This window comes from Apodemus sylvaticus, chromosome 21 (genome assembly GCF_947179515.1).
Source record: "Apodemus sylvaticus chromosome 21, mApoSyl1.1, whole genome shotgun sequence".
Taxonomy (NCBI): domain Eukaryota; kingdom Metazoa; phylum Chordata; class Mammalia; order Rodentia; family Muridae; genus Apodemus; species Apodemus sylvaticus.
In genome coordinates this window covers 53437358-53464842 of record NC_067492.1, presented here as the reverse complement: position 1 = coordinate 53464842, position 27485 = coordinate 53437358, and the positions used below count along the sequence as shown (strand labels likewise).

The 27485-nt window shown below is 43.3% G+C and overlaps 1 protein-coding gene across 4 annotated transcripts in view; it reads right to left on the bottom strand.

Annotated features, from left to right (window-relative positions):
* Positions 1–27485, bottom strand: part of Arhgap10 (Rho GTPase activating protein 10) — a 284292-nt gene that overhangs the window by 68596 nt on the left and 188211 nt on the right. For all 4 annotated transcript variants that reach the window (XM_052166588.1, XM_052166589.1, XM_052166591.1 and 1 more), the window contains one exon: positions 18560–18710. In XM_052166588.1, the coding sequence (XP_052022548.1) occupies positions 18560–18710 (151 nt within the window). The remainder of the gene's footprint in view (positions 1–18559; positions 18711–27485) is intronic.

Genomic DNA, 27485 nt, shown 5'->3' with positions numbered 1-27485 from the left:
ATATTATAAGTGCTAATAAAGTAATCACTTTATTAAAATAAATAAGTGCTGTATAAGTAAAAATTTACCCTCAAATATTACTGTCATTGCTTATTCGTATATAAATCTTGACAAGGAAAAACAGTCTCTACGATCACAGTAGAAATCAACAGAAAAAAATGTGAGCTGGTATCTAGTGGCCTCTCATGCCCGGGTCCTAAAAGCACATCAGCATATTGGCTGGTTTCGGATTACTGGGTGTGAATTCTGTGGGTGGTGGGACATTCCTCAACTCCAAGTCTCAGTAAGGAATGTGACTCCAGAAAGGATTGTCGCTGCTTACTATTGCTTTGAATGGGACAGGGGTCCGTTACCCTCACAGATGCACACACGTGGACACACACACTGTTTTCTTCCAAGTTGCCCACTCCCCAGTTGTCCAACAAAGTCAGGAGGTCCCTCACCGTTCACCCCAGAAACAGGCTGTCAGAGCATCACGGGTTCCTCCACCTGGAAGTGAAAAAAGACACGGAGGAAAGAGCAGTTCCCCGCAGAGGCAGCAGGGCTGGGACGCAGTGCAGCAGATCCAAAATCCAATTAACACCTACAAACCAGAGAAAAACTAGTGCTCCTCTTACAGCCGCCCATATGCTTGTCGTCGGCCGGGACTGAAATGGCCAGAGAACTGCGGCACTCTTTATGACGCGCTGTCAAAAGAGGCAAATACGCAAGATCTATACAAGGAAACCGCCAGAAACAAGACAGAAATTAAAATGACTCTTTTAGAACTCTGAGGCCAGATATTTATTCCATGTCCATCAAACCCCACACCAGCCAGGTGGTAATGCCACATGCCTTTATTCCCAGCAGTTAGGACTCAGGCAATTAAACCTCTGTGAGGTCAAGGCCAGCCCGGCCTTCTGGGACAGTTCCCAGACAGCCAGGACTACACAGAGAAATCATGTCTCAAAAAACTAAACAACAAACAAATACGCCTACATCAGAAAAACTGCCTTACCTTACAAATTAGTTTCCCTTACCTGGAAAAATGCATGTAAACAAACACACAACCCCTTCCTTAAGTAAACACTTTGTTTTTAAAAATTCGTTGGAAAACTCAGTTTAACAATAGATGTTATTAAAATGTGAATGAATCAATTATCTTCCTAGAAAACTCAAATCCAACTTTACTTCAAAAGTCTTTATTCCCATGAACATTGACAGAAAAATCCTTTATGCAGGAAACTTTCCTTACGTCTTAGGTTAGAACAAAGAAGTGTGGAGAAAAAGTAGCCCTGACAGATACCCATGAGAGAAACAGAGCTAACTGTGAGACCCAAGCCACAGTGGCCCAGTGGAAGGGTGTGCCTAGCCTGCTCTGGTGGCTGACACCTGTCCTCTCAGACACTCAGAGGCTAAAGCAGATTCTGACTTAGGCACTCAAGGAGTCAGGTGTCAGAAGCAGGGCGAGGGCTGGCCCAGCCCAGCAGAGGCTTAGCATGCACAAGGCCCAAGGTCCTTCCAGCCCCGAGGTCTTAGTCATGGTTTCTATTCCTGCACAAACACCATGACCAAGAAGCAAGCTGGGGAGGAAAGGGTTTATTCCGATTACACTTCCACATTGCAGTTCATCACCAATGGAAGTCAGGACTGGAACTCAAGCAGGTCAGGAAGCAGGAGCTGATGCAGAGGCCATGGAGGGATGTTTCTTACTGGCTTGCTTCCCCTGACTTGCTCAGCCTGCTCTCTTATAGAACCCAAGAGCACCAGCCCAGGGATGGCACCACCCACAAGGGGCCCTCCCCACTTGATCACTAACTGAGAAAATATTCCCACAACTGGATCTCCTGGAGGCACTTCCGCAACTGAAGCTCCTTTCTCTGTGATAACACCAGCCTGTGTCAAGTTTACACAAAACCAGTCAGTATAATTGACCCCTTGTCAACATGACACACAAACACATCACTCTTAAGCCTCAACGCTTACTTTCTTATTCATCCCCAAGATCTAAATAACTTTAAAAGTCACACAGTCTTTACATATTAAAAGTCCAATCCCTTTTAAATATCCAATATCTTTTAAAATTCAAGGTCTTTTAAAAATTCAAAGTCTCTTAACTGTGGGCTCCACCAAAATACTTTCTTCCATCAAGAGGGAAAAATATCAGGGCACAGTCACAATCAAAAGCAAAACTCAAACTCCAATGGTTCTATGTCTGGGATCCAACTCAAGATCTTCCCGGCTCCTCCAAGGGCTTGGGTCACTTCTCCAGTTCTGCCCTTTGTAGCACAGAGCTTGTCTTCCAGGCTCCAGCTGCCTGTACTCCACTGCTGCTGCTGTTCTTGGTGGTCATCACATGGTACTGGCATCTCCAAGACACTGCTATCTTCCGTTCTAACTAGGTTTCACCAATAGCCTCTCATAGGCTCTCTTCATGGTGCCAAGGCTCAACTCCTTTGCATGACTCCTTCAGTTCTGAGGCATCAATTGCAACTGAGGCTGCACCTTCATCAATGGCCTTCTGCAGCCTCTCACACTGCTGAGAGCCTCAGCTGCTCTTCATGACCCCTTCATGCCTTCAAAACCAGTGCCATCTGGATGACTCTTACACAGTACCAAGTCCTGCAACATCACGAGGTCAACCTTGGCTATCTCTGGAACACAGCCTCTGTGCTTTCAGAAAACACTTCCCAGAAGATTTTTCCTCAGTGATGCTGGTCTCTTCTTAATCACTGCTAATTTCTTTGCTCCAGCTAACCAGCAGCAATAGTCCCAGTAACACAAAGGTTCGCTTTAGCGGTTCTGTTATCTTGTTAATCACAGCTGATTCTTCAGCCCCAGTTAACCAAAACCACAGAATCTTCATAATCAAAACATGGCCCTGATAAGAGTCTTTAATCTTCCCTCTGAAATTTCAGAAGCCAGGCCTCCATCTTCTGCACTGTTCTCAAGATTCTCTTCCAGGCTCCTACACAATATCCCACAGAGGTCTCAACACTGAATGGACCATCTAGTCCAAAGTTCCAAATTCCTTCCACAGTCCTCCCCAAAACATGGTCAGGTTGTCACAGGAATACCCCACTATGCTAGTACCAATTTGTCTTAGTCAGGGTTTCTATTCCTGCACAAACATCATGACCAAGAAGCAAGTTGGGGAGGAAAGGGTTTATTCCTATTACACTTCCACACAGCTGTTCATCACCAAAGGAAGTCAAGACTGGAACTCAAGGAGGTCAGGAAGCAGGAACTGATGCAGAGGCCATGGAGGGATGTTTCTTACTGGCCTGCTTTCCCTGGCTTGCTCAGCTTGCTTCCTTATAGAACCCAAGACTACCAGCCCAGAGATGGGACCACCCATAAGGGGCCCTCCCCCCTTGATCACTAATTGAGAAAATGCCCCGCAGCTGGATCTCCTGGAGGCACTTCCCCAACTGAAGCTCCTTTCTCTGTGATAACTCCAGCCTGTGTCAAGTTGACACACAAAACCAGCCAGAACACCCTCCCAGCCCCAATTCCTCTCACCTCTCTTAGTTACACCGAAACTTCACCTATGACACCCTATTGCAGGAGACTAGACACTGCTCTTTCTTTGCCATTTTGCTCTCAAGAAATAAGGGAAGTCAAAAAGGAAAGTATACTAAAGCTTAGTAACTCGTGGCGTGGTGACAGCAGCTAAGGGAAGATAATCTGTTCTAACTGGCAGTGCCATTTCTGTATCTGAAGTTACCTCTCGGAAAAGGGACTCCCACCCTCCAATCCCAGAAATACAGAACAAGATTAAATAAAGGTCTGAACCTCGCCTCAGAACAAACTGGGGTCAGAGGAAAGTCAGCATCTCAGCTGCAAACTAAAGTAACAAGGCCTGAAAAGGCAGAATGGCCGCAGTGGAATAATTACGGTATTTGTTCCTACTCTCAATGGAGGAGACATGGGAGGGGCTGGAAGAAGAAGAGGGACAGGAAGTGATGTAATGTTTTGATTAAAAAAACTCAAAAACAAAGGAAAAAGTTAATCACAATACTTGCCTGAGAAAGCTATTGGACAGCTAAAACATGCCAAATATATACACTGGGAAAAGCTGATGAGGGAATCAGCTATATTGTAATCAAGCCTATAACAAAACAAAACAAACAAAAAAATGACAACAAGCAAATCGGACCCCAGTATAAAATTACCCCAGAAGTTAACAGGCATTGGGTTGCAGCTCCAGGCACCGCCTCTCCCACTTGCAAAGCTCAGTGGAAGTCTGGAGCAATTCAACTAGAAGCAAGAAAGGCCAGGCTGGTCAACGGAAGTCACTCCAACTGTCTGGCTTTCCAGTCAACAGAAGTCACCCTAACTACTTTCTATTTTTGGTTTTTCGAGACAGGGTTTCTCTGTATAGCCCTGGCTGTTCTGGAGCTCACTCTGTAGACCAGGCTGACCTTGAAGGGTAGAGCATTTCTTACTGTGATTACAATCCATGCAACAGCCACGCACCATTATCCTTAGACATCAGAGGGAAACCAGAGAAACCTCACTTAGACTACCATGATGCACAGCACTTTGACACTTCAGGAAATGGAGAGCACTGTGCCCAGAAGAGAAACTCTAGACCCACTGAGACAGTGCAGACCAGTGGTTTTTAACTTTCCTAATGCCGTGACCCTCAAGCTGTGGTGACTTCCCTCCAACCATAAAAATGATGTCATTGCTATTTCTCAACTGTAACTTTCCTATGATCTTATGAATGTTGATGTAAATATCTTTTATACAGATTATTTGATATTCAATCCCCCCAAGGGGTCACGAGACCCCCCACCCCCCTGAGTTGAGAACCACAGGTAACACTGCTAAGACTCCCAGCTGGTCACCTGTTCTCCGCCCCTGGCTTTTTCTGTCGCACCAAATGTTAATTACCAGCAACTGCCAAAGGAAGGAGTTAGTCACCAACAATCCTAGGTATTCTGATAGATGAACATCATTCAAAAGACCAAATTACATTTTCTTTGAAAGCATACCAACAGATGTATTTCATGTATTGGGCAACAAAGAAAACAGAAGCTAAAAGTCTAGAGCAGCCACTACACACTATAACTCAATTGTGCTTCGCAAAAACTATGTCATAGTTATACTGCACAAACTCTTTGGGCACAGAGGGAATTTGCTGAGGCCACAAAATGCAAAAAGGGGAGGCCAGGGACTTCAGTCCAGGTTCGTTTAAACACAAACTTAAGTCTACCATCAACAAAATTCTTTGCTACCCAAGTATCTCCAGTAGTAGTAACCCCAAAATGCAGGCGCAACGTGATCAGTGGTGAAGGGCAAGAGGGAGGAGGAGCCTACAGCGTGGCCAGCAAGAAGAACCACCAGAGCAGAGAGAGCTGGCCACGCCTACAGGGACACCCCACCATCACTCCACGGCTCTGCTTTTTGGTCCTCCTACTTTAAAATCTTAAGCTGATACGCAGCACAGGAAGCAAGAAATGAAAAAGAGAGCTAAGACTTGCTGGGCAGTGGCAGCGCATGCCTGTAATCCCAGCACTTGGGAGGCCGAGGCAGGCGGATTTCTGAGTTCGAGGCCAGCCTGGTCTACAGAGTGAGTCCCAGGATAGCCAGGGGCTACACAGAGAAACCCTGTCTTGAAAAACCAAAACAACAACAACAACAACAACAAAAACAAGCTAAGCCTTCTATACACATACATCTGTTAACGTAACTGTTTATCTGTTTGCATGTTTTTTTGTATACACATGTACATGTCAGACATTATAACAAGCAATTACTATAAAAAATGATATAGACACAATTACCAGATTCTCAAGCCCTTGGGATAACCATTGTTATATTATATTCCTAGATTTCTATGATTGTTGTGTATTTAAACAATGTTTCTTTTAAAGGAGCGTCTTCGCTTTCCCTGTCATTCATAGCCGTACTGTTGGGTGGGGAGGGTTGGAAGCTTTGTATTGCTATTGTATTGTTATTGGGAGACTTTGCCTGTGCTCCTGCTCAGTACCTTGAAATTATGATGCCCACGAGCCAGACCGCCCGGGAGCCAGACCGCCCGGGAGCCAGACCGCCCGGGAGCCAGACCGCCCGCGAGTCCTGGCATTGTGGACAGCAGTTGTGGGTCTGAAAGAGCTGCTCGCCTCCGCTACATCTCAATTTCTTTATTTCACAGAGAGATACGTACTACCTGCAGTTAAGCTAGCCATTGCAGTATTATTCCTCAACTTTGTGCCATATTCTACCATAAGCTATTAACATGTTTAAGAAAAGAGTTTATAAATCTTGGTTTTTATAAAAGAAGATAATAAACAGAATTAAATAACTATGGTTCCTATTATGAACCAAAGAGAAAAATAAAATCATGGTCACAATTACATTTCACAAATAAAAAAAAAAGATCTGTGCAGCTAAGAAAACATTTACAGATCCAAAATGCAACAAAAATCATTTCAACAGATTCAAAGAAAAAAATTTAACATCTAACGGTGACACTGCACTCCTCCACACTCAGGCTCACGGAAGGGAGCCAAGGCCAGCCACCATAGCTATGGCCAAACCCTGACTCTGTTCCTCCACAACTGGCAAGGACGGGGCGGGGACCGAGGAAGCTCAGTGGGCTGCCAGGCTGTTTCAGGGACGGCAAGCACGCCTTATGCTCTGCTAGATCTCTTCCGGGTCCTTATGGGGTCTCTTAGCAATAGAAGCAATTTGGAATTGGCCACATTGGCATAATGCCTTCCATTTCAAGATATCTGCTTGTCTTCCTGCCTATCAAAGAAAACACTTCACATCAGTCACTCCTGACAGCCTCAAAAAATTCTATTTCATTCAGGATAAACAGTACTGCGGTTGGTTTGAAAAGATGTTTCTTAGACAGCCTGACTACCTCCTACGCGGCAAGGCTCTCAGAGAGGCCTAAAAAAGAGAATGGCGGCTGCCTGAATTCAGACAGAAATTCAAATCAAAGCTATTAGAAGTGAAGAAAGCTCACACTCCACAGGGAGACATGCCTCAGAGGGGCGATCTCTCTTCTACACAGGCTAACTACCTGCCACGACCTCACCGCCACCACAGTGGGTTTTTTTACAGTGTTAAATACCCCCCTCCCTTTTTGTTCTCTCAAGAAAGGGGACAATGTTCATCCCACACAGAGGCATAGTTGAGACTACATAGGAAGTTGGAGAAGTTGCCGTTTGCTTTGTCACTAACATTAGGGGGCTGAGCTCGCAGCAGGCTTCGGAGGAGCCGCCCACACAGGCAGCTGCACGTGTGTGGTATCGCACACCACAACTCACTTCCAGCGCAGGAGCTTCTGGCTGCTTTTTCTAACCCATTGATCCTATCAGTGTAAAAAGGAGTTGAGAAATCATCGGTCTGCATGGACTGCCACATTTGGGGCCCAGTCTCAGACCCAGCATTACAACATAGTAGTAATTCTACACCAATGAATCATGGCATGCTCTGAGGGGTGGTAAGAGGCCCCCACGCTCAGGAAGTTAGTACCCAGAGCCCACTGCTGCAATATCAGATTAAACAATTATAAAAATGTCAAGAAGAACCATTTCCAACCCCAAGATGGAGGCCTGCTCGCACATGAGTTGCCTAGACGTGAAGCTGATATGTCCACAAGCAAGGCTAACAGCTGCAGGAGACAAGTGAGGACACACACAAACATGGTTTTCTGATGCTTTCATTTCTCACACTGTTGGAAGGGCTCTGTTGACATTCTGGAGAAGACATGGCCACCACAAATCCCTGACAAAAGTGCATCTACAGAAACGGGCTTTATACGGACATTCTCTTGGAAGCCACAAGGACCAACCAGGCATCCCTGCCATCTTTGTGTGGTGGTGACTGCCCTGCCCTAGACTGACCCTGTAGATCAAAGTGGACACACTGTAAGAGAATAAACTGAATTCTGTCCAATTCCAGTACCAACTGACATGCCAATACAGGTAGAAGAAATCTGGTGGGGTCTCACCCCTACATGAAAAGCTGTACGTAATTAACTACTAAAAAATACTAATGTGTCTTCCCCAGGGACTTGTCTCCTGATGCTCACCTAAAACCATGTGTTCACCCTCAGAAATACACATGCAAGCAAGACTGAACGGACTCCATACTTATCTATTTATGTATATATAACAACGCTTAAAAAGTAAGAGGCTTCATGAGTTTGTGAAGGGGGTATAAAAAAGGTTTAGGAGAGGGGATGGCACAATTATATTTTGATTAAATTTAATTTATAGTTTAATTAAAATATTAAGTTATATTTTAATTAACTTGAAATGCACCCAGATAAAAGTGAGTTTCATCTTGTTTGTGAGTCCGAGGACTAATTTTTCTCTACGAAGACGTTAGCACCCTGGTATTTAGTACTTCTCTTTCCACGGCCTCTCCAGGTCACAATTCCTCTTCTTTACTGACAACCACTTAGTGTCCTTCTCATTCTCCTGGACCAGAATCACCTTGCCAAAAGAGCCCTGGCTCTGGGAGCACTATTTAGAAGGAACATTTGGGTTGCCAGGCAGAGAACCAGACATTGTCTGTTGCTCCTTCAGCTGCAGACATCCATAACTCCGATTAAGAGATCAGCTTGAGCTCGTGAGCAGTGAGCACATCAGAGGCTGTAGAGAAGGTTGTGTGAGGAGTGGGACATTAACTCCAACTCGAGCGTCCACGGCCATAAGAGCCGCGTGAAGGAAAAAGACCTCAACAAATAATGTTCACTATTTTATAATTTACAAGGTCTACATATGCTAGGGGTATCACAGAATACTTCCCTACCGTACTTAAGGCTCTGAGCTTATGCTTAAAAAAAAAAAAAAACCCTACATTTAGCAGGCCACTTTCCCACCTTCTCTTTACTTGCCCATGCCTCAGAATCAAGACAAATTCTCTCAGTCTGCCTTAGTTGGCTAAATTCAGGTCCATTACCATGTTTGGTGTCCACTCCAGACATGTGGCACTGAATGGCGGCTCAAAGGACCTGTCTGTGATCACTCTGTCCTGCTCTGCAGTCAGAGGCTGATCCAGATAAGGGTGCATTCCCCCAAAATACAGGGAGGCAGCACCCGGCCTCTCCTCTATCTGCCTCTCCCTCCACAGCGTATGTTCATCCCCCTCTGCTCCTCTGTCTCCATTTCCCCCTCACATTATCCACCACGCTGCAGAACTACGATAACACGCATTCGACAAAATGTGCTGCAGTTACCACATTTTGTCATCCAAATGTTAGAAGTGTCAACCCAACGATACCCAAGACAGAGCAACAGTAGCGAAAGTTATATCCTGCCAATTGACCAACAGTAGAGAATGTTATATCCTGCCAATTGGCTTCCAGATGATTCTAAATCATATTTTTAACCTGCCTAAAGAAGTGAGCTGCTATATCATGCACAGAGGACAGGCACAGAATATCTAATTATATCAGGAAGATGTGTATAACAACTAGTGCCATAAACATCTAGTACCATTTAAAATTAGAGTTGGTACTGAAGGAAGCACTCATTCGGATGGTAAACCTCTCCTCATTCTTCAAATCATTACTTCTTTATTCCCCCTGCCTTGAAGGGAAAACAAGAGAGGTCACTTTCATCTCAAGCAGGCTCACAAACTTCCCTCCATATGACAGCGAACTACAGAGAATACAGCAGTCCTTCACTCATTCAAATCTTCCCCTCAAATCTTGGCAGAAAAAAAATCTACCTACCTTTTAAACAAAAACTGTGTATGTTAGATTTTATGAAATCAAATTTACCTTATCCTATGAGGCAAGGAGAATGCGGACATTGTCACATGAAAACATGCTTGGTATCTGAATGAAGAGCCTTGATGCATTAGTCTGTGTTGAGCCAGCCAGTCAGTCTTGAAGAATGCTTATCTGGGTTGGGCTTAGCATCCATGTGAAGGTCACTGTGAGAAGGCTACAGGCCTCTGTGGGGCAGTGCCTTAGTTAGGGTTTTACTGCTGTGAACAGACAGCATGGCCAAGGCAACTCTTTTTTTTTTAAAGCTAGGATGAAGGTCTTAAAGCCCACACCCACAGTGGCACACCTACTCCAACAAGGCCACACCTACTCCATCAGGGACACACCCTCTAATAGTGCCACTCACTGGGCAGAGCATGTGTAAACCATCACAATCTCCAAAGCACAGAACCCCACCTTGATGCAGCACCACCTTCTGCTTTGGATGTCATTCCCAGGTTGAAAATGGACCACTCTATGCACAGCAGTGTGGTGTTTTTATAGAGATTACCCTGTGGGAACATTTATCATGAACGTCATTACTAAAGTTGTCAGAATCAGTTGTCAGAATGAGCTTGGCTGTAGACTGATTTTGATATAGGTAATAGAAAACAATTGAAAACCATTTTTGTCATGTATGATTAAATGACATTCAATTTATTTGAAAAGGAACTTAAAATTCTAGTTATTTCCTTAAAGATTGTTACTATCGGTGTGTACCCGGAGGCAGACTGGGAAGACACAGTGTGCTCCTGTGGGTCAGCACCACAGAGCTTAGGTTCCAGTCCTGAGGCCTCTGGAGGGAGCCTTCAGATCTCTGCTTCGGGATCCAGAACAGCCTGGGCTACACCACCACATCTCCAGGCCCTGCAAGAGGCCAGAGGGGCACCCAGGAGGCCAGCTGGGAGGACTCAGTGTGCTCTGGTAAGTCTAGCAAGGCCCCAGGTGGGAGCCTTCAGGTGTCTGCTTTGGACCTGAACAGCCTGGGCCACAGCACCCTATCTCCAGGAAGTGCAGGAGGTCAGCTGTGCACCAGAGGCCAGCTGGGAAGAGGCAGCTTGCACTGGTGAGTCCAGCATTGACAAGAACAACTAACACCAGTGAGAACTAGATGGCAAAAGGCAAATGCAGGAACGTCACTAACAGAAATCAAGGCAATATGGAAGCACCTGAACCCAATTCTCCTTTAACAGCATGTCCTGGATACCCCATCACACCAGAAAAACAAGATTTGGATTTAAAATCACTGGTCATGGTGCTAGTAGAGAAACACATGAAGGACATACTTAAAGAAATTCAGGAGAAAATGGATCAAAAGTTAGAAGCCCTTACACGTGAAACACAAAAATCATTGAAAGAAATTCAGGAGAATCCAAAAGCCAATGAGGAGGAAACACAAAAATCACTTAAAGAAATACAGGAGAACTTTGGTCAACAGGCTGAGGTCATGAAAGAGGAAACACAAAAATCTCTTAAAGAATTACAGGGAAACACAAACAAGCAAGTGGAGGAGCTAAGCAAAACCATCCAGGATCTAAAATCAGAAGTAGAAATGACTAAGAAAACTCAAAGGGAGACAACATTGGAGATAGAAAACCTTGGGAAGAAATCAGGAGACAAAGATGCAAATATCAACAACAGAATACAAGAGATAGAAGAAAGAATCTCAGATGCTGAAGATACCATAGAAACCATGGACTCAACAGTTAAAGAAAATGCAAAATGCAAAAAGCTTGTAACCCAAAACATCCAGGAAATCCAGGACACAATGAGAAGACCAAACCTAAGGATTATAGGCATAGATGACAGTGAAGATTTACAACTTAAAGGGCCAGCAAATATCGTCAATAAAATTATGGAAGAAAACTTCCCTAACCTAAAGAGAGAGATGCCCATGAATATACAAGAAGCCTACAGAACTCCAAACAGACTGGACCAGAACAGAAATATCTCCTGTCACATAATAATCAAAACCCAAAATGTACTAAACAAAGAAAGAATATTAAAGGCAGTAAGAGAAAAAGGCCAAGTAACATATAAAGGAAGACCTATCAGAATCACACCAGACTTCTCACCTGAGACTATGAAAGCTAGAAGATCCTGGGCAGATCTCATGCAGACTCTAAGAGAACACAAATGCCAGCCAAAACTACTATACCCAGCAAAACTCTCAATCACCATAGATGGAGAAACTAAGATATTCCATGACAAAACCAAGTTTACCCAATATCTATCCACAAACCCAGCCCTACAAAAGATAATAGGAGGAAAACACCGATAAAAGGAGGGAAACTTCACCCAGGAAAAAGCAAGATAGTAACCTTTCATCAAACCCAAAAGAAGTTAACCAATCAAATTTAAAAAATAACGTCAAAAATGACAGGAAATAACAATCACTATTCCTTAATATCTCTTAACATCAATGGACTCAATGCCCCAATAAAAAGACATAGACTAACCGACTGGATACGTAAACAGGACCCTACATTTTGCTGCATACAGGAAACACACCTCAGGGTCAAAGACAAACACTACCTTAGAGTAAAAGGCTGGAAGGCAATTTTACAAGCAAATGGTCTCAGGAAACAAGCTGGAGTAGCCATTTTAATATCAGATAAAATTGACTTTCAACCCAAAGTCATCAAAAGAGACTCTGAGGGACACTTCTTGCTGGTCAAAGGAAAAATACACTAAGAAGAACTCTCAATCCTGAACATCTATGCTCCAAATGCAAAGGCACCCTCATTCATAAAAGAAACTTTATTAAAACTCAAAGCACACATTGCACCTAACACAATAATTGTGGGTGACTTCAACACTGCACTTTCCTCAATGGACCGATCAGGAAAACAGAAACTAAACAGGGACACAATGAAACTAATTGAAGCTTTGGACCAATTAGATTTAACAGATATATATAGAACATTTCACCCTAAAGCAAAAGAATATACCTTTTTCTCAGCACCTCATTGTACCTTCTCCAAAATCGACCATATAATTGGTCACAAGACAGACTTCAACAAATATAATTAGATTGAACTAATCCCATGCCTCCTATCAGATCACTATGGAGTAAAAGTGGTCTTCAATAGCAACAAAAACAACAGAAAACCCACATACACGTGGAAACTGAACAATATTCTACTCAATGATACCTTGGTCAAGGAAGAAATAAAGAAAGAAATTAAAGACTTTTTAGAACTTAATGAAAATGAAGACACAACATACCCAAATCTATAGGACACAATGTTAAGGACACAGTGCTAAGAGGAAGAAAACTCATAGCCCTGAGTGCCTCCAAAAAGAAAATGGAGAGAGCATACACTAACAGCTTAATGACACACCTGAAAGCCCTGGAATAAAAAGAAGCTATTTCACCCAGGAGAAGTAGAAGGCAGGAAATCATCAAACTCAGGGCTGACATCAATCAAGTAGAAGCAAAGAGAACCATACAAAGAATCAACAAAACCAGGAGCTGGTTCTTTGAGAAAATCAACAAGATAGATAAACCCTTAGCCAGACTAACCAAAGGGCACAGAGTCAGTATACATATTAACAAACTTAGAAATGAAAAGGGAGATATAAGAACAGAAACTGAGGAAATTCAAAAAATCATTAGATCCTACTACAAAAGCCTATACTCAACACAACTGGAGAATCTGGAGGAAATGGACAGTTTCTTAGACAGATATCCGACACCAAAACTAAATCAGGATCAAATAGATCATCTAAATAGTCCCATAACACCCGAAGAAATAAAAAGGGGTCATAGAAAGTCTCCCAACCAAAAAAAGCACGGGACCAGATGGCTTCAGTGCAGAATTCTATCAGACTTTCATAGAAAACCTAACACCAATACTCTTCAAACTATTCCACAAAATAGAAACAGAAGGAACTCTACACAACTTGTTCTATGAAGCCACAATTACGCTGATACCAAAACCACACAAAGATCCAACAAAGAAAGAGAACTTCAGGCCAATTTCCCTTATGAATATTGATGCAAAAATACTTAATAAAATTCTTGCCAACCGAATCCAAGAACACATCAAAACGATCATCCACCATGATCAACTAGGCTTCATCCCAGGGATGCAGGGATGGTTCAATATAAGGAAATCCATCAATGCAATCCACTATATAAACAATCTCAAAGAAAAAAACCCTATCATTATCTCATTAGATGCAGAAAAAGCATTTGACAAAATTCAGCATCCTTTCATGCTAAAAGTCTTGGAAAGAACAGGAATTCAAGGCCCATACCTAAACATAGTTAAAGCAATATACAGCAAACCAGTAGCCAATATCAAACTAAATGGAGAGAAACTTGAAGCAATTCCACTAAAATCAGGGACTAGACGAGGCTGCCCTCTCTCTCCATATCTTTTCAGTATAGTACTTGAAGTTCTAGCTAGAACAATTAGACAACATAAGGAGATCAAGGGGATACAAATTGGAAAGGAAGAAGTCAAATTATCACTATTTGCAGATGACATGATAGTCTACTTAAGTGACCCAAAAACCTCCACCAGAGAACTCCTACAGCTGACAAACAACTTCAGCAAAGTGGCTGGTTATAAAATCAACTCAAGCAAATCAGTTGCCTTCCTATACTCAAAGGATAAGCAGGCTGAGAAAGAAGTTAGGGAAATGACATCCTTCAAAATAGCCACAAACAATATAAAGTATCTTGGGGTGACTCTAACCAAACAAGTGAAAGTGAAAGAACTTCAGGTCTCTGAAGAAGGAAATCAAAGAAGACCTCAGAAAATGGAAAAATCTGCCATGCTTGTGGATCGGCAGGATTAATATAGTTAAAATGGCCATCTTGCCAAAAGCGATATACAGATTCAATGCAATCCCCATCAAAATCCCAACTCAGTTCTTCACAGAGTTAGAAAAAGCAATTCTCAAATTCATCTGGAATAACAAAAAACCCAGGATAGCTAAAACTATTCTCAACAACAAAAGCAATTCTGGGGGAATCAGTATCCCTGACTTCAAGCAATACTACAGAGCAATAGTGTTAAAAACTGCATGGTATTGGCACAGTGACAGACAAGTGGACCAATGGAATAGAACTGAAGATCCAGAAATGAATCCACACACCTATGGTCACTTGATCTTCGACAAAGGAGCCGAAAACATCCAGTGGAAAAAAGATAGCCTTTTCAACAAATGGTGCTGGTTCAACTGGAGGTCAGCATGCAGAAGAATGCGAATTGATCCATTCTTATCTCCATGTACTAAACTTCACTCCAAGTGGATCAAGGACCTCCATGTAAAACCAGACACACTGAAACTAATAGAAAAGAAACTGGGGAAGACCCTTGAGGACATGGGCAAGGGGGAAAAGTTCCTGAACAGAGATCACCAATAGCTTATGCTCTAAGGTCAAGAATTGACAAATGGGACCTCATAAAATTACAAAGTTTCTGTAAGGCAAAGGACACTGTTAAAAGGACAAAACGGCAACCATCAAATTGGGAAAGGATATTCACCAACCCTACATCTGATAGAAAGCTAATATCCAATATATACAAAGAACTCAAGAAGTTAGACCCCAGGGAACCAAATAACCCTATTAAAAATGGGGTACAGATCTAAACAAAGAATTTTCACCTGAAGAAATTCGGATGGCCGAGAGGCACCTTAAGAAGTGCTCAACATCATTAGTCATTAGGGAAATGCAAAGCAAAACAACCCTGAGATTTCACCTTACACCAGTCAGATTGGCTAAGGTCAAAAACTCAGGAGACAGCAGGTGTTGGCGAGGATGTGGAGAAAGAGGAACACTCCTCCACTGCTGGTGGGGCTGTAAGATGGTACAACCACTTTGGATATCAGTCTGGCAGTTCCTCAGAAAACTGGACATGACACTTCCAGAGGACCCTGCTATACCTCTCCTGGGCATATATCCAAAGGATTCCCCGGCATGCAATAAAGACACATGCTCCATTATGTTCATAGCAGCCTTATTTATAATAGCCAGAAGCTGGAAAGAACCCAGATGCCCCTCAAAGGAGGAATGGATACAGAAAATGTGGTATATTTACACAATGGAATACTACTCAGCAATTAGAAACAATGAATTCACAAAATTTTTAGGCAAATGGTTTGATCTGGAAATTATCATCCTAAGTGAGGTAACCCAATCACAAAAGAATACACATGGAATGCAATCTCTGATAAGTGGATATTAATTAGCCCAGAAGCTCTGAATACCAAGTCACAAACTGCATAACAAATGACTCCCATGAAGAAGTATGGAGAGGGTCCTGATCCTGGAAAGGATCAATCTAGCATTGGAGGGGAATATAAGGACAGAGAAAAAGGAGAGAAGTGATTGGAGAATGGATGGAGAGAAGAAGGTTTATGGGACATATGGGGAGGGGGGATCTGGGAAAGGGGATATCATTTGGAATGTAAACAAAGAATATATATATTGTTACTATCATGCTTGAAAGCTTGGCCCAGGGGAAGTGGCCTTAACAGGAGGCATGGTCTTGTTGGAGTGGGTGTGGCCTCTTGGAGGAAGTGCATCACCACAGGGGTGAGCTTTGAGGTCTCCTAGGACTCCAGCTCCAAGTGTGGAATAACCTCCTCCTGGCTGACTTTAGATGATGTAGAGCTCTTGGCTCCTCCAGCACCATGTCTGCCTGCGTGCTGCCATGTGTTGCACCATGATGATAATGGATAAAACCTCTGGACCTGTAAGCCAGCCCCAATTAAATGTTTTCCTTTATAAGAGGTGCAATAGTCATGGTGTCTCTTCACAGCAATGAAACCCCGACTGTTCTGATTTGTTTGATTTTATTTCATCTTCTTGTATATTAATAATTTTTTAAAGAGGCCTGGGTGGGTGGGAAATGGGGAGGATCTGGGAGGAGTTGAGGGTAAGAGAAATCATAACCATAATATATTTGATGAAAAAAATTATCTCAAATAAATAGTGAGAGAAAGAGAAAAGCCAAGGTTGTCACCAAAAAGAAAGAACAAAGTTATAAAGTACAAAACGGTAAAATAGCATGTAATTAAACATCATGAAATAACAAACATGAGACAGAAAAATCAAGTAACATTTAAGAAGTCTAAGATCAGTGGCGATTGTGGTTCCTAGGCAGAGCATTTGCCTGACACAGAAGAAAAATATATTTCAGGAGCAATATACTCTACATGGCATCTTGGGTTTTCCATCAAAGATGTGAACACTGCGAACAGACATTCCTCAGCCATTAATAATCATTTAGAAGCTTAGCACAGAGGTAGCACCTCTGTAGACTTGTTAAGATATAATTTTATCCCTAAGAATCGTAGAATGTGGATGTATTTTCAGAGGAATGCCTGACCCTGATCACCTCCACTATGAACCAGCCAGTTCCACTTTCCCTGAAGGCCCTTGGGTAGTTCTCTGTGTTGTGTGTATTTCTCCTCCTCTTATGTTCTGACATTTGCTTGTTTCACTCTTTATTAACACTTCTACCAGGACAGGTGAGACATAGAAGGCAGAACTCAAGCCAGTCAGTTTTACTCCTTATTAGCAACTCTGTTGACAAAGAATGAAAGTGAGAAGAGGGGAGGGGGGGCACAGTTGGGATCACAGGTGGGAAGCAACTCTTAAGAGATCTTCCTCTGGGAGCTGGGGGGCTGGGGAGCTGGGGAGCTGGGGAGCTGGGGAACTGGCCTCCTCAGTGGCCCAGCAGGTGGGCAGGCTCTCCTGCTGAGCAAGCTGAAAGACTGGGCTGTGGATCCCCAGAACTGACAGAGAAAGCTGAGCCAGAGATGGGGAGCTTCCCAGAGTTTAAGGCCAATCAGTGAGTTCCAAATTCAAAAGCACTCCTCAAAAGATAGGTTATGGAATGACTGGCCTCTAAAACACTCTCTCTCTCTCTCTCTCTCTCTCTCTCTCCTGCTCATTAGGAAATGGTATTAATGATTAATTCACTTCTTCAGGAAAACATAATCTGACTGTATTTCTGTCACATGTGCACAAATAGATACGTTTCTCTTTGTGGTTTTGATGTTGGTATTGTAATTTGTTTTCATTCAATACAACTTCAGGTGTTGGAAAGGATTACAAAGATTTAAGGGCTTGAAGCAAAAAGAGAAAAGAAAACCAGGAAACATCTTAAATTTGGAGAACTGACTCAACAGTCATGACAGGAACCACATGTAAAATGCAGGCTTGACACCACATCACCTCACGCTCTATACAAAACCACATGACTACAAATCACCAATCAGCTTTCGTGAGGCTCACAGCTCAGACATGGCTGTGATGTGAAAGCTACCTGGCAAGGATAGCTTGGTTAGACAGGAGAACCACCAACTGACCAGTTCCACTGAACCTAGCTCATGCAACCGAACTTCAAAGACAGGTCCGTCTGCCACTCCAGGCTTCCGACATGACCAAGAGAACTTCGGTCCACTGGGTTCAGTACGGTGCAGACACCCAAAGCCCCACAGCAACAGTGACTGGTGCCTCTAATCCAGACGCATTAGCAGTGGATTGGCTCCACCAGCTCCTCACATCAAAGATCTGCTTTAATTTTAGTTCCATTTGTCTCTGGGTTATGTAACCTCACAGGAGGTCACACAAGTCTCCCAAAAAAGAAATTTAAGCTGTCTTCAAAATAAAAAAAGAACTGTGCATAACAAAAAACAAACATAAAACAGAAACTTGCATTTTTCTCCCTGACCAGAAGTCACCCTCCCTGCTAATCTAAAACATTACAATCTTAAGGGACAGAGCAATTAGAACAGAGACTGACGCTGCACGCTGCCCACAGGGAGTGTGACAGCCAACAGGCCACCGAGCAAAACACCCAATCAGCACCTTACCCTCCTCCAGCTCAAGACAAAGGTTGTACACGGCCACTGGTCTCTTCGTCCTCTGTCCTTGTCTCTTTGACTGTCGCGGTGGAGCATTTGGGAGTGACGTTGACAGGCATGTGGGCTCAGCAAATGTGGTATCAGGCGAGGTCCGAAAAATCTGTCATTCGGTAAGAAACATGACAATGGGTATGACCTGGGCACTGCTGGAGCAAACCAGAATCTAGCCACATTAGATTTGGGGTTCATTAGTGATGGGCCAGAGCCAAAACCCAGCCCTCCGAATTTGACATCAGAAAAGATTAACATAAAATTTCAGAATAAAGCATCTCACTAAAATTAAAACATTGTTGAATCATTGTATTTCAAGTAAGATTTTTCCAAAAGAAAACAAGTACGATGGTTTTTCTCATGAGCTGACAAAATCATAGCCCTTCACTCCCAAAGGAAGGAGGCAGGGACACAGTATTAAAGCACTAAGTACCCTTTAAGTTCACAGAGGATTATTATTCTTATGCCAAATCGCTAGACTTGATCTTTTTTTTCCAACTATACAAACAGAAACATCCATTTGCAAACATTTTTTTACACATTTAAAAATAGCCTGTGCTTATGCAATTACCTGTCTCAATTCTTATTTACATTCTTCATAATGCTCTTATTTAGTGCTCTATAGATTGCATCAGTTTACTTAATAGCTTCTACCTCTCTTAATAATTTCCCCTTCCATTTCTGAAATCCAGAACATTACCACCTTGATTTACCTGCAATGTCATTCATATATCAGATATGATAACATTAATTAAAATGTACTACTTCTCTGCTTGGCAATTTGTTTTTCTTTGGGCAAATTAATAGGTGTGCCATAAAGAGAGACCAGCCACACTGTCAGGGACAGTTGTCATGCACAGACAGTTGTCACGGACCTTCCCTGGCCACCGAGACCTAGGGTTAAAGGCTCCCCCCTCCAGCACAAGGGCCTTGCAGCCTTCAGTGAAGCCACGAAATAAAACATTGGAGACGTGGGCCTGACAGACACTGTAACTGCAGGCAGCTGACACACTCCTCAGGTGGAGACAAGAAGCAAGCTCCCAGCTTTAAAAGAATGTAAACTCTAAAAGGCACGTCGGTCATTGCCTGCTCATCTGAATAGAATCAAGCGCATGACTTATGGTGAGTGACAGTGTGTCTTACACTTGTGTCCACGTCAGAAAACCTGACAGTGAAAGGGGTTTACAATCTCACCTAAGAATTACTACACACCAATACAAATAAGTTAATTTTAACAGTTTGTTTGCTTTATGGTGTCACACTGCCCCCTCATGTATAAACGGAATAAGAAATTGTTAAATTGCTGCGGACACGCATTTGCTAAAGAAAATCCAGTCTGCTATTGTACCTGCTAACGGGGACTTTCCAGAGAATCTGGGGTGCACAGGGAAACTGAAAGATGTGCCTTGGAAAATTCTCTGCTGCCAGACTGCTGGCCCCGCTGCACTACTGCCATTGTTACTGCTCAGGTGGTGATGGGGAGCAGAACAGTCGGGTCGAGAGACGACAAGAAGCCAATCCCACTCAGAGAGAACTGCACTATGACCACACTTTATATCAGCCCCAAACTTATCTACACTTGAATTCTGCCAACATGGCAGATGGTACTAGAAGAGGAAACCAAGCAACATCCTGGGCCAGGACATCCAAAGCACCAATAAACCATGGAGAAGTCAGGCTCTGAGGACTGGTCCTAGGCAGGTGATAACTTCCCAAGCAGGCCTTTCTGAGAAACCACACAGTTACCAAGCTGCAAGTGCGGCCATCCTTGTGCCTCTTCCTCTACTGCATTCGAAGGTGAGCTGTCTGGACTAGACTATAAGGAAGGAGATAAGGTGCCTGCCTGGTCCTCAGAACCAGAACAATGGTGACTCCATCATTTCCTGAGACTGAACTGAGTTCCTCCCAGAACTTTAGCTCTGAACCATGAACTGGGGCCAAACATTGGCTGATCTCCAGAAGACAACAGGCCCTCCTTGTACCTTCAAGTTGTTTTGTTTTGCTTTGATTTACATTTTAAAGCTCTCAGTGCATTCTTTTGTGTAGCTAGAGTGAGGAAACATTGATTTGGGAAGTCATCTCAAAAGACTGATGGCAAAATCAAAACACCAAAAAAATATTTCAGAGAAAAAAAAAGTCACTAGACACGTAGCTCAACTCCTTAGACATGCCCCCATCCCATTTATGCATATGATGGCTCGAAGACTCCAGCCACCAACCACTGCCTTAATAAATTCTTTGAGGGACTGGTATCCGGAGAGCTGAGGCATCCTCAATGTGAATGCAGTAACCAAGCCTAGGTATTCATTAGATACAGCACTGTCTTGGCTCTGGGACCTCAGCAGCTATGGAAGCTGGGCTTGATGCTTGGAACTGATGCTAGTGAACTGGGAGACTTGCCACAATCCATCCTTCTGTACAGCACTGGGCTCACAGGACTCAGCAAATGGTACCAACCTTCATTTGCGACATGAGGCATAAATAACAAACTCGAATTCAGACCACTGTTCTGCTTAAGCACTGTCTTCACAAGGCAGGCCCATCTCCCACCATTGCAAATATTCTCAGAGCTAGTGCTCTGAGTGGTTACTCTGGTGTTCTCGAAAAAGGCACCCGTATGGAGCTAAAAGGACAGGTATAGATGGAACTGCTTCCATGACTCTCCCAAAACTTAGAATCAAACAATTGTTTATTGTAGGAGCAGGTTTGGTGATAAGGTCCTGTTCCCCAATTGGTTCTTGGTCTGTCAGTAAAGAAAGCCATGGGCCAATTGCTGTGCAAATGGGACAGGGAGGACTTCCAGGTCCCTGGAGGAAAAAGGGAGACACAAGGGAGGAGACAGGGTTTGCCAGGGTTTGCCAAGACTTCTGATGGAGAAAAGTTGACCAGCCATGTGAGATCATGAAACAGAGTGGTCACACAGGCTGCTCCTACAGATCAGCGGAGTTTAGTAACTAAAGTTAGGGCAGGTGGGGAGCTAAGAGTATTGATAAGGCCACACTTGAGAGAGTAGCACACAGCAATTGTGCCAAGAAGGCAAATTAAAAAGAAACAACTGTGTGTGTGTCTTTTATCCATGGGTTCAAGGGAAGCTGGGTGGGGGCTGGTAAGCAGTATGGCCCATTCCCAGAACTAAGGCAGGGTGACAAAAAGCTACACACCACATTTTGTTATGTCTTCATTTCTCTAACTTAACGCTAAAATTTCACATCCAAATCACTCCCGCTGTTAAGACGCGACAGGCCTGGGGCTCATAGACGTAAGCACACCAGTGACACTCTGCTCCTTTCAGACACGGTCACCTCAGCTCCCAGTGTAGTTGCATCGATGCAAAGTCTTTTTTTCTTCCACACACATACAAGACTAATTGTTATGATTCTCTCTGTAATGTGCAGGAATGGTTTTAAATTATCTTCTTTCTGAGGCTCGAGGAGGAAATAAACAAAGCGCTTTACTTTAAATCTGTTTTCTGATTCTAGAATGTACCGCTCATCTTGTTTTGCTGAACATTTCCAAAACATCTTTCTCGGAAGGGCCCAAAACACTTTCCCTGCCCCAGGTCTCTGTCTGGTGCTTGGTTCCCTTGGTACATTAACTTGTCTCCCACTATTTTCAATTCCTTAATTTAGTACTCTACCTCATGTTGTCTTCTTTTAGTTTTTTTTTTTTTTTAGAATACATCAAATTTACTCAAAACTTACTCTTTATGGGTAAAACACTTCTTCACACACCTCAGTTACAGCATAAGAAAAATTCAGATAAAAAAACTTAACAATAAAACAAAGCCTATCAGGTCTCACTTCCTCAGGTCTCCGCACAGTGCCAGCACAAACAGGTCTGTCACTGCTGTTCACAGTCACAGGCTCCTCAGAGGCAATGAAGCAGATGCTTCTGCCACAGGACACAGCCACAAGCAGACATGGCTCTGCCAATTCTTCATGCCGGGCCACCAGGAGCCACATGTGGATCGACTCCATCACTTCCACCAGAGGAGGAGGATTGTCTGAAAGTTTTGCATCAGCACCCAACTCAGATCGCATCTGCAAGAGGATAAACTCCTTCACCTTCACAAACATGTTTCTGCAGGAGTCTGGTGATTTCCAGTATTGAAGAAGGACTGTCAGCTATTCCTGTATACTTCTGGCATCTCCAGCAGCGGGTATAATTACCCAGCACATGCAATATGTTTGACATTATACCAACCTTGGACCAGATTTCCTGAGTCCAGAATGCGAGTTGCAGCCACTGAACTCTGTGTTCTAGTGAGTCCCATGCGTCTGATGTCCTCCACAGGGATGGGCTAGCCTACAAATGGTGTCTTGCCATAAGCAGAGATTTCCAGCACACAATGGCAAGTCAATGAATTCTCTCTCCCAAAATACATCATTGTGGGGTTCTGCGACTAAGGTGGCTCTTAGGGAACCCAAGTACACACTGACGGCTTGCTCTTGGTTTATCCTCCCTGTGCACTACAAGCACAACTGTAAACTAGTTTACAGCCATCTGACCAGCTAGCCCAACCCCAGGACTGCGTATGGGTCTATTCTAGGGCATTCAACTAGACTTGATAATGGGGCTGACAACCAAACACCAGTTGGGTTTGGCCTTGACGATTTTAAGGCTTCCCATTGGTTTCGGTTCATTAAAACTCAGAACCTCAGAGCTGGAAAGGATCCTTGCCGTCTCTCATACCAACCTCTCTGCAGAGATGAGAGAACTGGGGTCTCTGAGGCTAAAGTTTTACCCCTTAACCCTTCACTCATCAATACCAAACTCAGGCCGTATCCCCAGACAAGGTTCTAGGAATCAACTGCTTTTTAGCACTCTATTGGCCCCAAGGCTTTGTCCCCAACAAAGTATACTCTGCACATATACTAGTGGCCTTTCTCACAGAGACAACATATTTGGAGAAAGCCATTATCCCTGTTGTAAATACATATAGACTTTATGTTTGGTATTCTATAAAAATGCAATGTGGCCACTAGTTAGATGGTGTTTGTACTTCATTAGGTGTAAGATGACTTAAAGTATACAAGAGGATATGTGAGGTTATATGGAAATACTATGCTGTTCCGTGTAAGCAGCTTGAACACCCATGGGTGGTGTGGTAACCTGGGGCAGCAGATGGTATCCCAGAACCAATTTCCAATGGCTACCAAGGACAGCACACCTCTTCTGGACAGATTCTGCCAATTATCACAATTCCTCAAAGAGCTCTAAGTTCTCATACTCCCTGTGAGGCTGGACTACAGGAGCATGCTAAGGGTCTGACTGCACTTGTCAGTGTAAGACCGTTCCTCCTATGGAGGGGAGTGGAGAGGGACTGCAGGACTGAAGAGAGGACAGGCGCAAACAAAGGACATGCTGTGTCTGGGCGCTCTTCCCCTAGACTCTGACCACGGCCCTGACTTTGCATGTCTCTTCTGAAAAACACTTTCAATTTTGATTTACAAGTTTAAAAAAGAAAGAAAGGAAAATAAATTTTGTTCTGCAGATACATGAAGCTGAAAGGATTCTTGTTTTTCTTTCTACAGTTTAGGCTTTCTTTGGGGAGACATCTGCAGACACATCCCCAGGCCTCAATAGATACTGATTTCGGCAGCTCTCGTAGACTAGATGGTAAAGCCCAGCTGACCGTGGTTTCTGCCTGAGCAGTTTCAGTGGCCAACTGTTCCCCATCAGCCTTTACAGAGAGGAGTGCACCTCCACAGCCACACACTCTGTCACAAGCATGGTCCATGGTGTCAGTGGTGGGTGTAATACCCTGCCAGGGTCAGACAGGGACAATAGGCCATGGCCATTAAAACTCTGACAATATTATGAACCAAATACCAGTTAATATGCTCACCAGTCACTTACTCCTAACCACACAAAGGGAGCCTTGTTAGCCCAAAGCAAAGGCGCACTGCCCTTACATGCCCATGCGCACCTCCACACGTTTGGGAAACCCACTATCACATTTCCACGGTCAGATGAAAGTGCTTTCCCACACACAGCTGCAACTTCAGCTTCCAGAGCCCTAATGTCTGCAAATTTTCTCCTCACTAGAACTTGCCTTCAACGTGCCCTTTGCTAACAGGCAAGTAAAAACTTTAAAACAATAAAGGTCCAAAATAACATTAACGAAATATGTCCTATGCTAACTATGCTCGCACTCCATAACTGCTTTGATGTGGAGAAGCCTCTTTGTGAGGAGGACACACCTGCTTGCTTCCTTCCTGTTCACTTTTCTTCCGGACGGAAAGCATCCTAGAAACTGGCCCTGGAAGCAGTACAGAAGATGTCAAGACAGGAAACCTACCATTTGCTGTCCTGAAAACCCAGGGATTCCTCAGGGGAAACACCCTTTAAACCTAGTCACAGCTCTGACTTAAAATGCCCTACCTCATATGCTACTTGGAAACTTTAGTCCCAGAAAACAAATCTAGAAGTAGCTGGTGTCTCCTCACAGAATTTTCAAGGTCAAAAAAATCTTTTGGAACACGGGTAAGCTGGGTAACTAGTTTTCTAGGAGGAAACAATAAGGAAATAATCCAAAATGTATTGTGTGGATTTTAATTACAAAGAAAAAAAGTTACCACAATCATCTGAAACTTCTTCCAAGTGCACACGCCTGTCCAAATGGCCTGCCTCTTTAAGAGATCATTAGAGCACTCATTTATTCAGACTAGCACCGACTTAACTCCTTAAAGCTGAATCACACACAGAGCCACTGTCCCTCAGCAATGGTACTTCGAAAGGAAACAGTGGATGTAGCAGTAGGTATCCCTTTATAGTTAACCACTATTTCTAAAATCGATGGCAATAGTTTTTCCTTCTTTACCAAAAACCTCTTCTTTCAAATTACAATTCATGTTACAAAATTGGTAATGTTTGCAATATTGAAAATGTCAAATATTTACAAGAGTTAAAAGAATCTCTTAGAAGCTAAAACCAACCACTGTGTTGTCAACTTGACAAGCTCTGGAATCACCAGAGAGATAAAGCCTCTGGAAATGACGATAAAGATTAGGTTAGTCCCTGGTCCTGCCCATAAGAAATTATCTCACCTATACTAGGTTAACTAGAGTGGAAGATCAACTACTGTAGGTGGCATCATTACATGGTCTAGACCCCAAATTTCTTCTAAGGAGAAAGCTAGCTGAACACAAGCATTTAACATTCTCTCTGCTGACTAGGGCGGGCCAGCTGCCTCAGTCTCCTGCCATCCACCATGTTTCTCCATCATGATGGACTGTAACTTTAGCTAAAATAAAGCCTTTGTCCCGTAAGTTGGTCTTGTCAGGGTATTTATCACAACAATAGGAAACGAAAATGAACATCCACAAACACAGACAGACAGTTCTTTTAAAGCCTTGATGATGAATCTTTGGGGTCTGGTCTGGTTTTAAAGAGGAAAGCAACCAATACATTATCTGCGGCTACATATGGAACTCAGCTTCTGGGATTCGCAATACACTGTTCTTGACTACACATATCAGGCCTACATAGATTTGCTACATGCATCTATCAAAACTAAACTTTAGGGAAAGATTGAACTTAAACTATATAGACTATGTATTACCACTGAAATTAAAGAACAGTCATAAATGTATATTTAAAACAATCTAACAGCCTTCCTTTCCAATTCTTTCTACCAAATTTTGCGTATAGGGGTAATCACACATCCCAGAGCCAAACACCAGTCTCTTCTCCAGTGTGAGCTAAATTATATCAATACATCTTAAAGTGATACATCTTGAAAGATAACAGAATCCATCCTTCCCTATTTCCTGCACCTTTAAAGGGGGAAAGGCCTGGGGCCTGGATCCCTCATCAGCTGGGAATGCTGTCTCTCCCGCAATCACAGTGCTTATGCTTCAAGAGCAAAGGGTAAGGAAGCTTTTGCTCAAAGGAGCTTACCCCGGCCAGGCCTAACACCGGCTTTGCTTTGACACAAATGTCCCCAAACATATTTGATGGGTGTGTTCATGCACTGCTGAACACATTTCTTTAATTAGAAAGAGAAAGAACAGTCGAGTAAAAGAACCATAGAGCCCCATGCAGGGTAGGGCAAAGGTCCTTCATCCAAATTAGTGTCGACATTGTCATAATAAAAAGCTCAGTGCTCGTGTTGGCATGAAAGGCTAGGAACCGATCAGACAGTCATGTAAACTTACTCTATCACAATGAAAGTGGTGACACAACACTGTCACCACTGAGTTTACTTCCAGAGACTGGCACATTTAAGATTTTCTCATAATTAAGTCCTATCTAAAGGGGTTGGAGAGATGGCTCAGAGGTTAAGAGCACTGGCTGCTCTTCCACAGGTCCTGAGTTCAATTCCCAGCAACTCACGGTGGCTCACAACCATCTGTACTGGGATCTGATGCCCTCTTCTGGTGTGTCTGAAAACAGCTACAGTGTACTCATGTAAATAAAATAAATAAATTTTTAAAAAACATTAAATCCTATCTAATACACTTGGAACAACTAATCCTGAAACCTGAGTGAAAATTTGCTAAGAAGCAGGATTCTTGAATATTCTTGGGATATTTGCTAATAGATTATTGCTAATTGCTAAGAGAAAGGAGACACCTTTACAGCAAATAGACTAAGCATTCAACATCTGTGACAATTTTACAATATGACAATTTCTTTGATACTCTTCGTTAAGAGGAGACATGAATGTTCTTCTTCCCACATCTGCACAGGCTCAGAACACCTTCAAATAGCAGCCTGTGTCACAGTGAGCTGTAGGATGTCTAATGCCAGACTCTGTTTCTGCCTTGTTGGTCAGAATATTTTCTTGAAAGAAGCTGGCCTAGTCTACGTCAGAAGCCATAGAAAGGTGAAAGCCCAGACTCTGAGAGACCCCGGTCCAGGCACCAGATGTGGATATAGC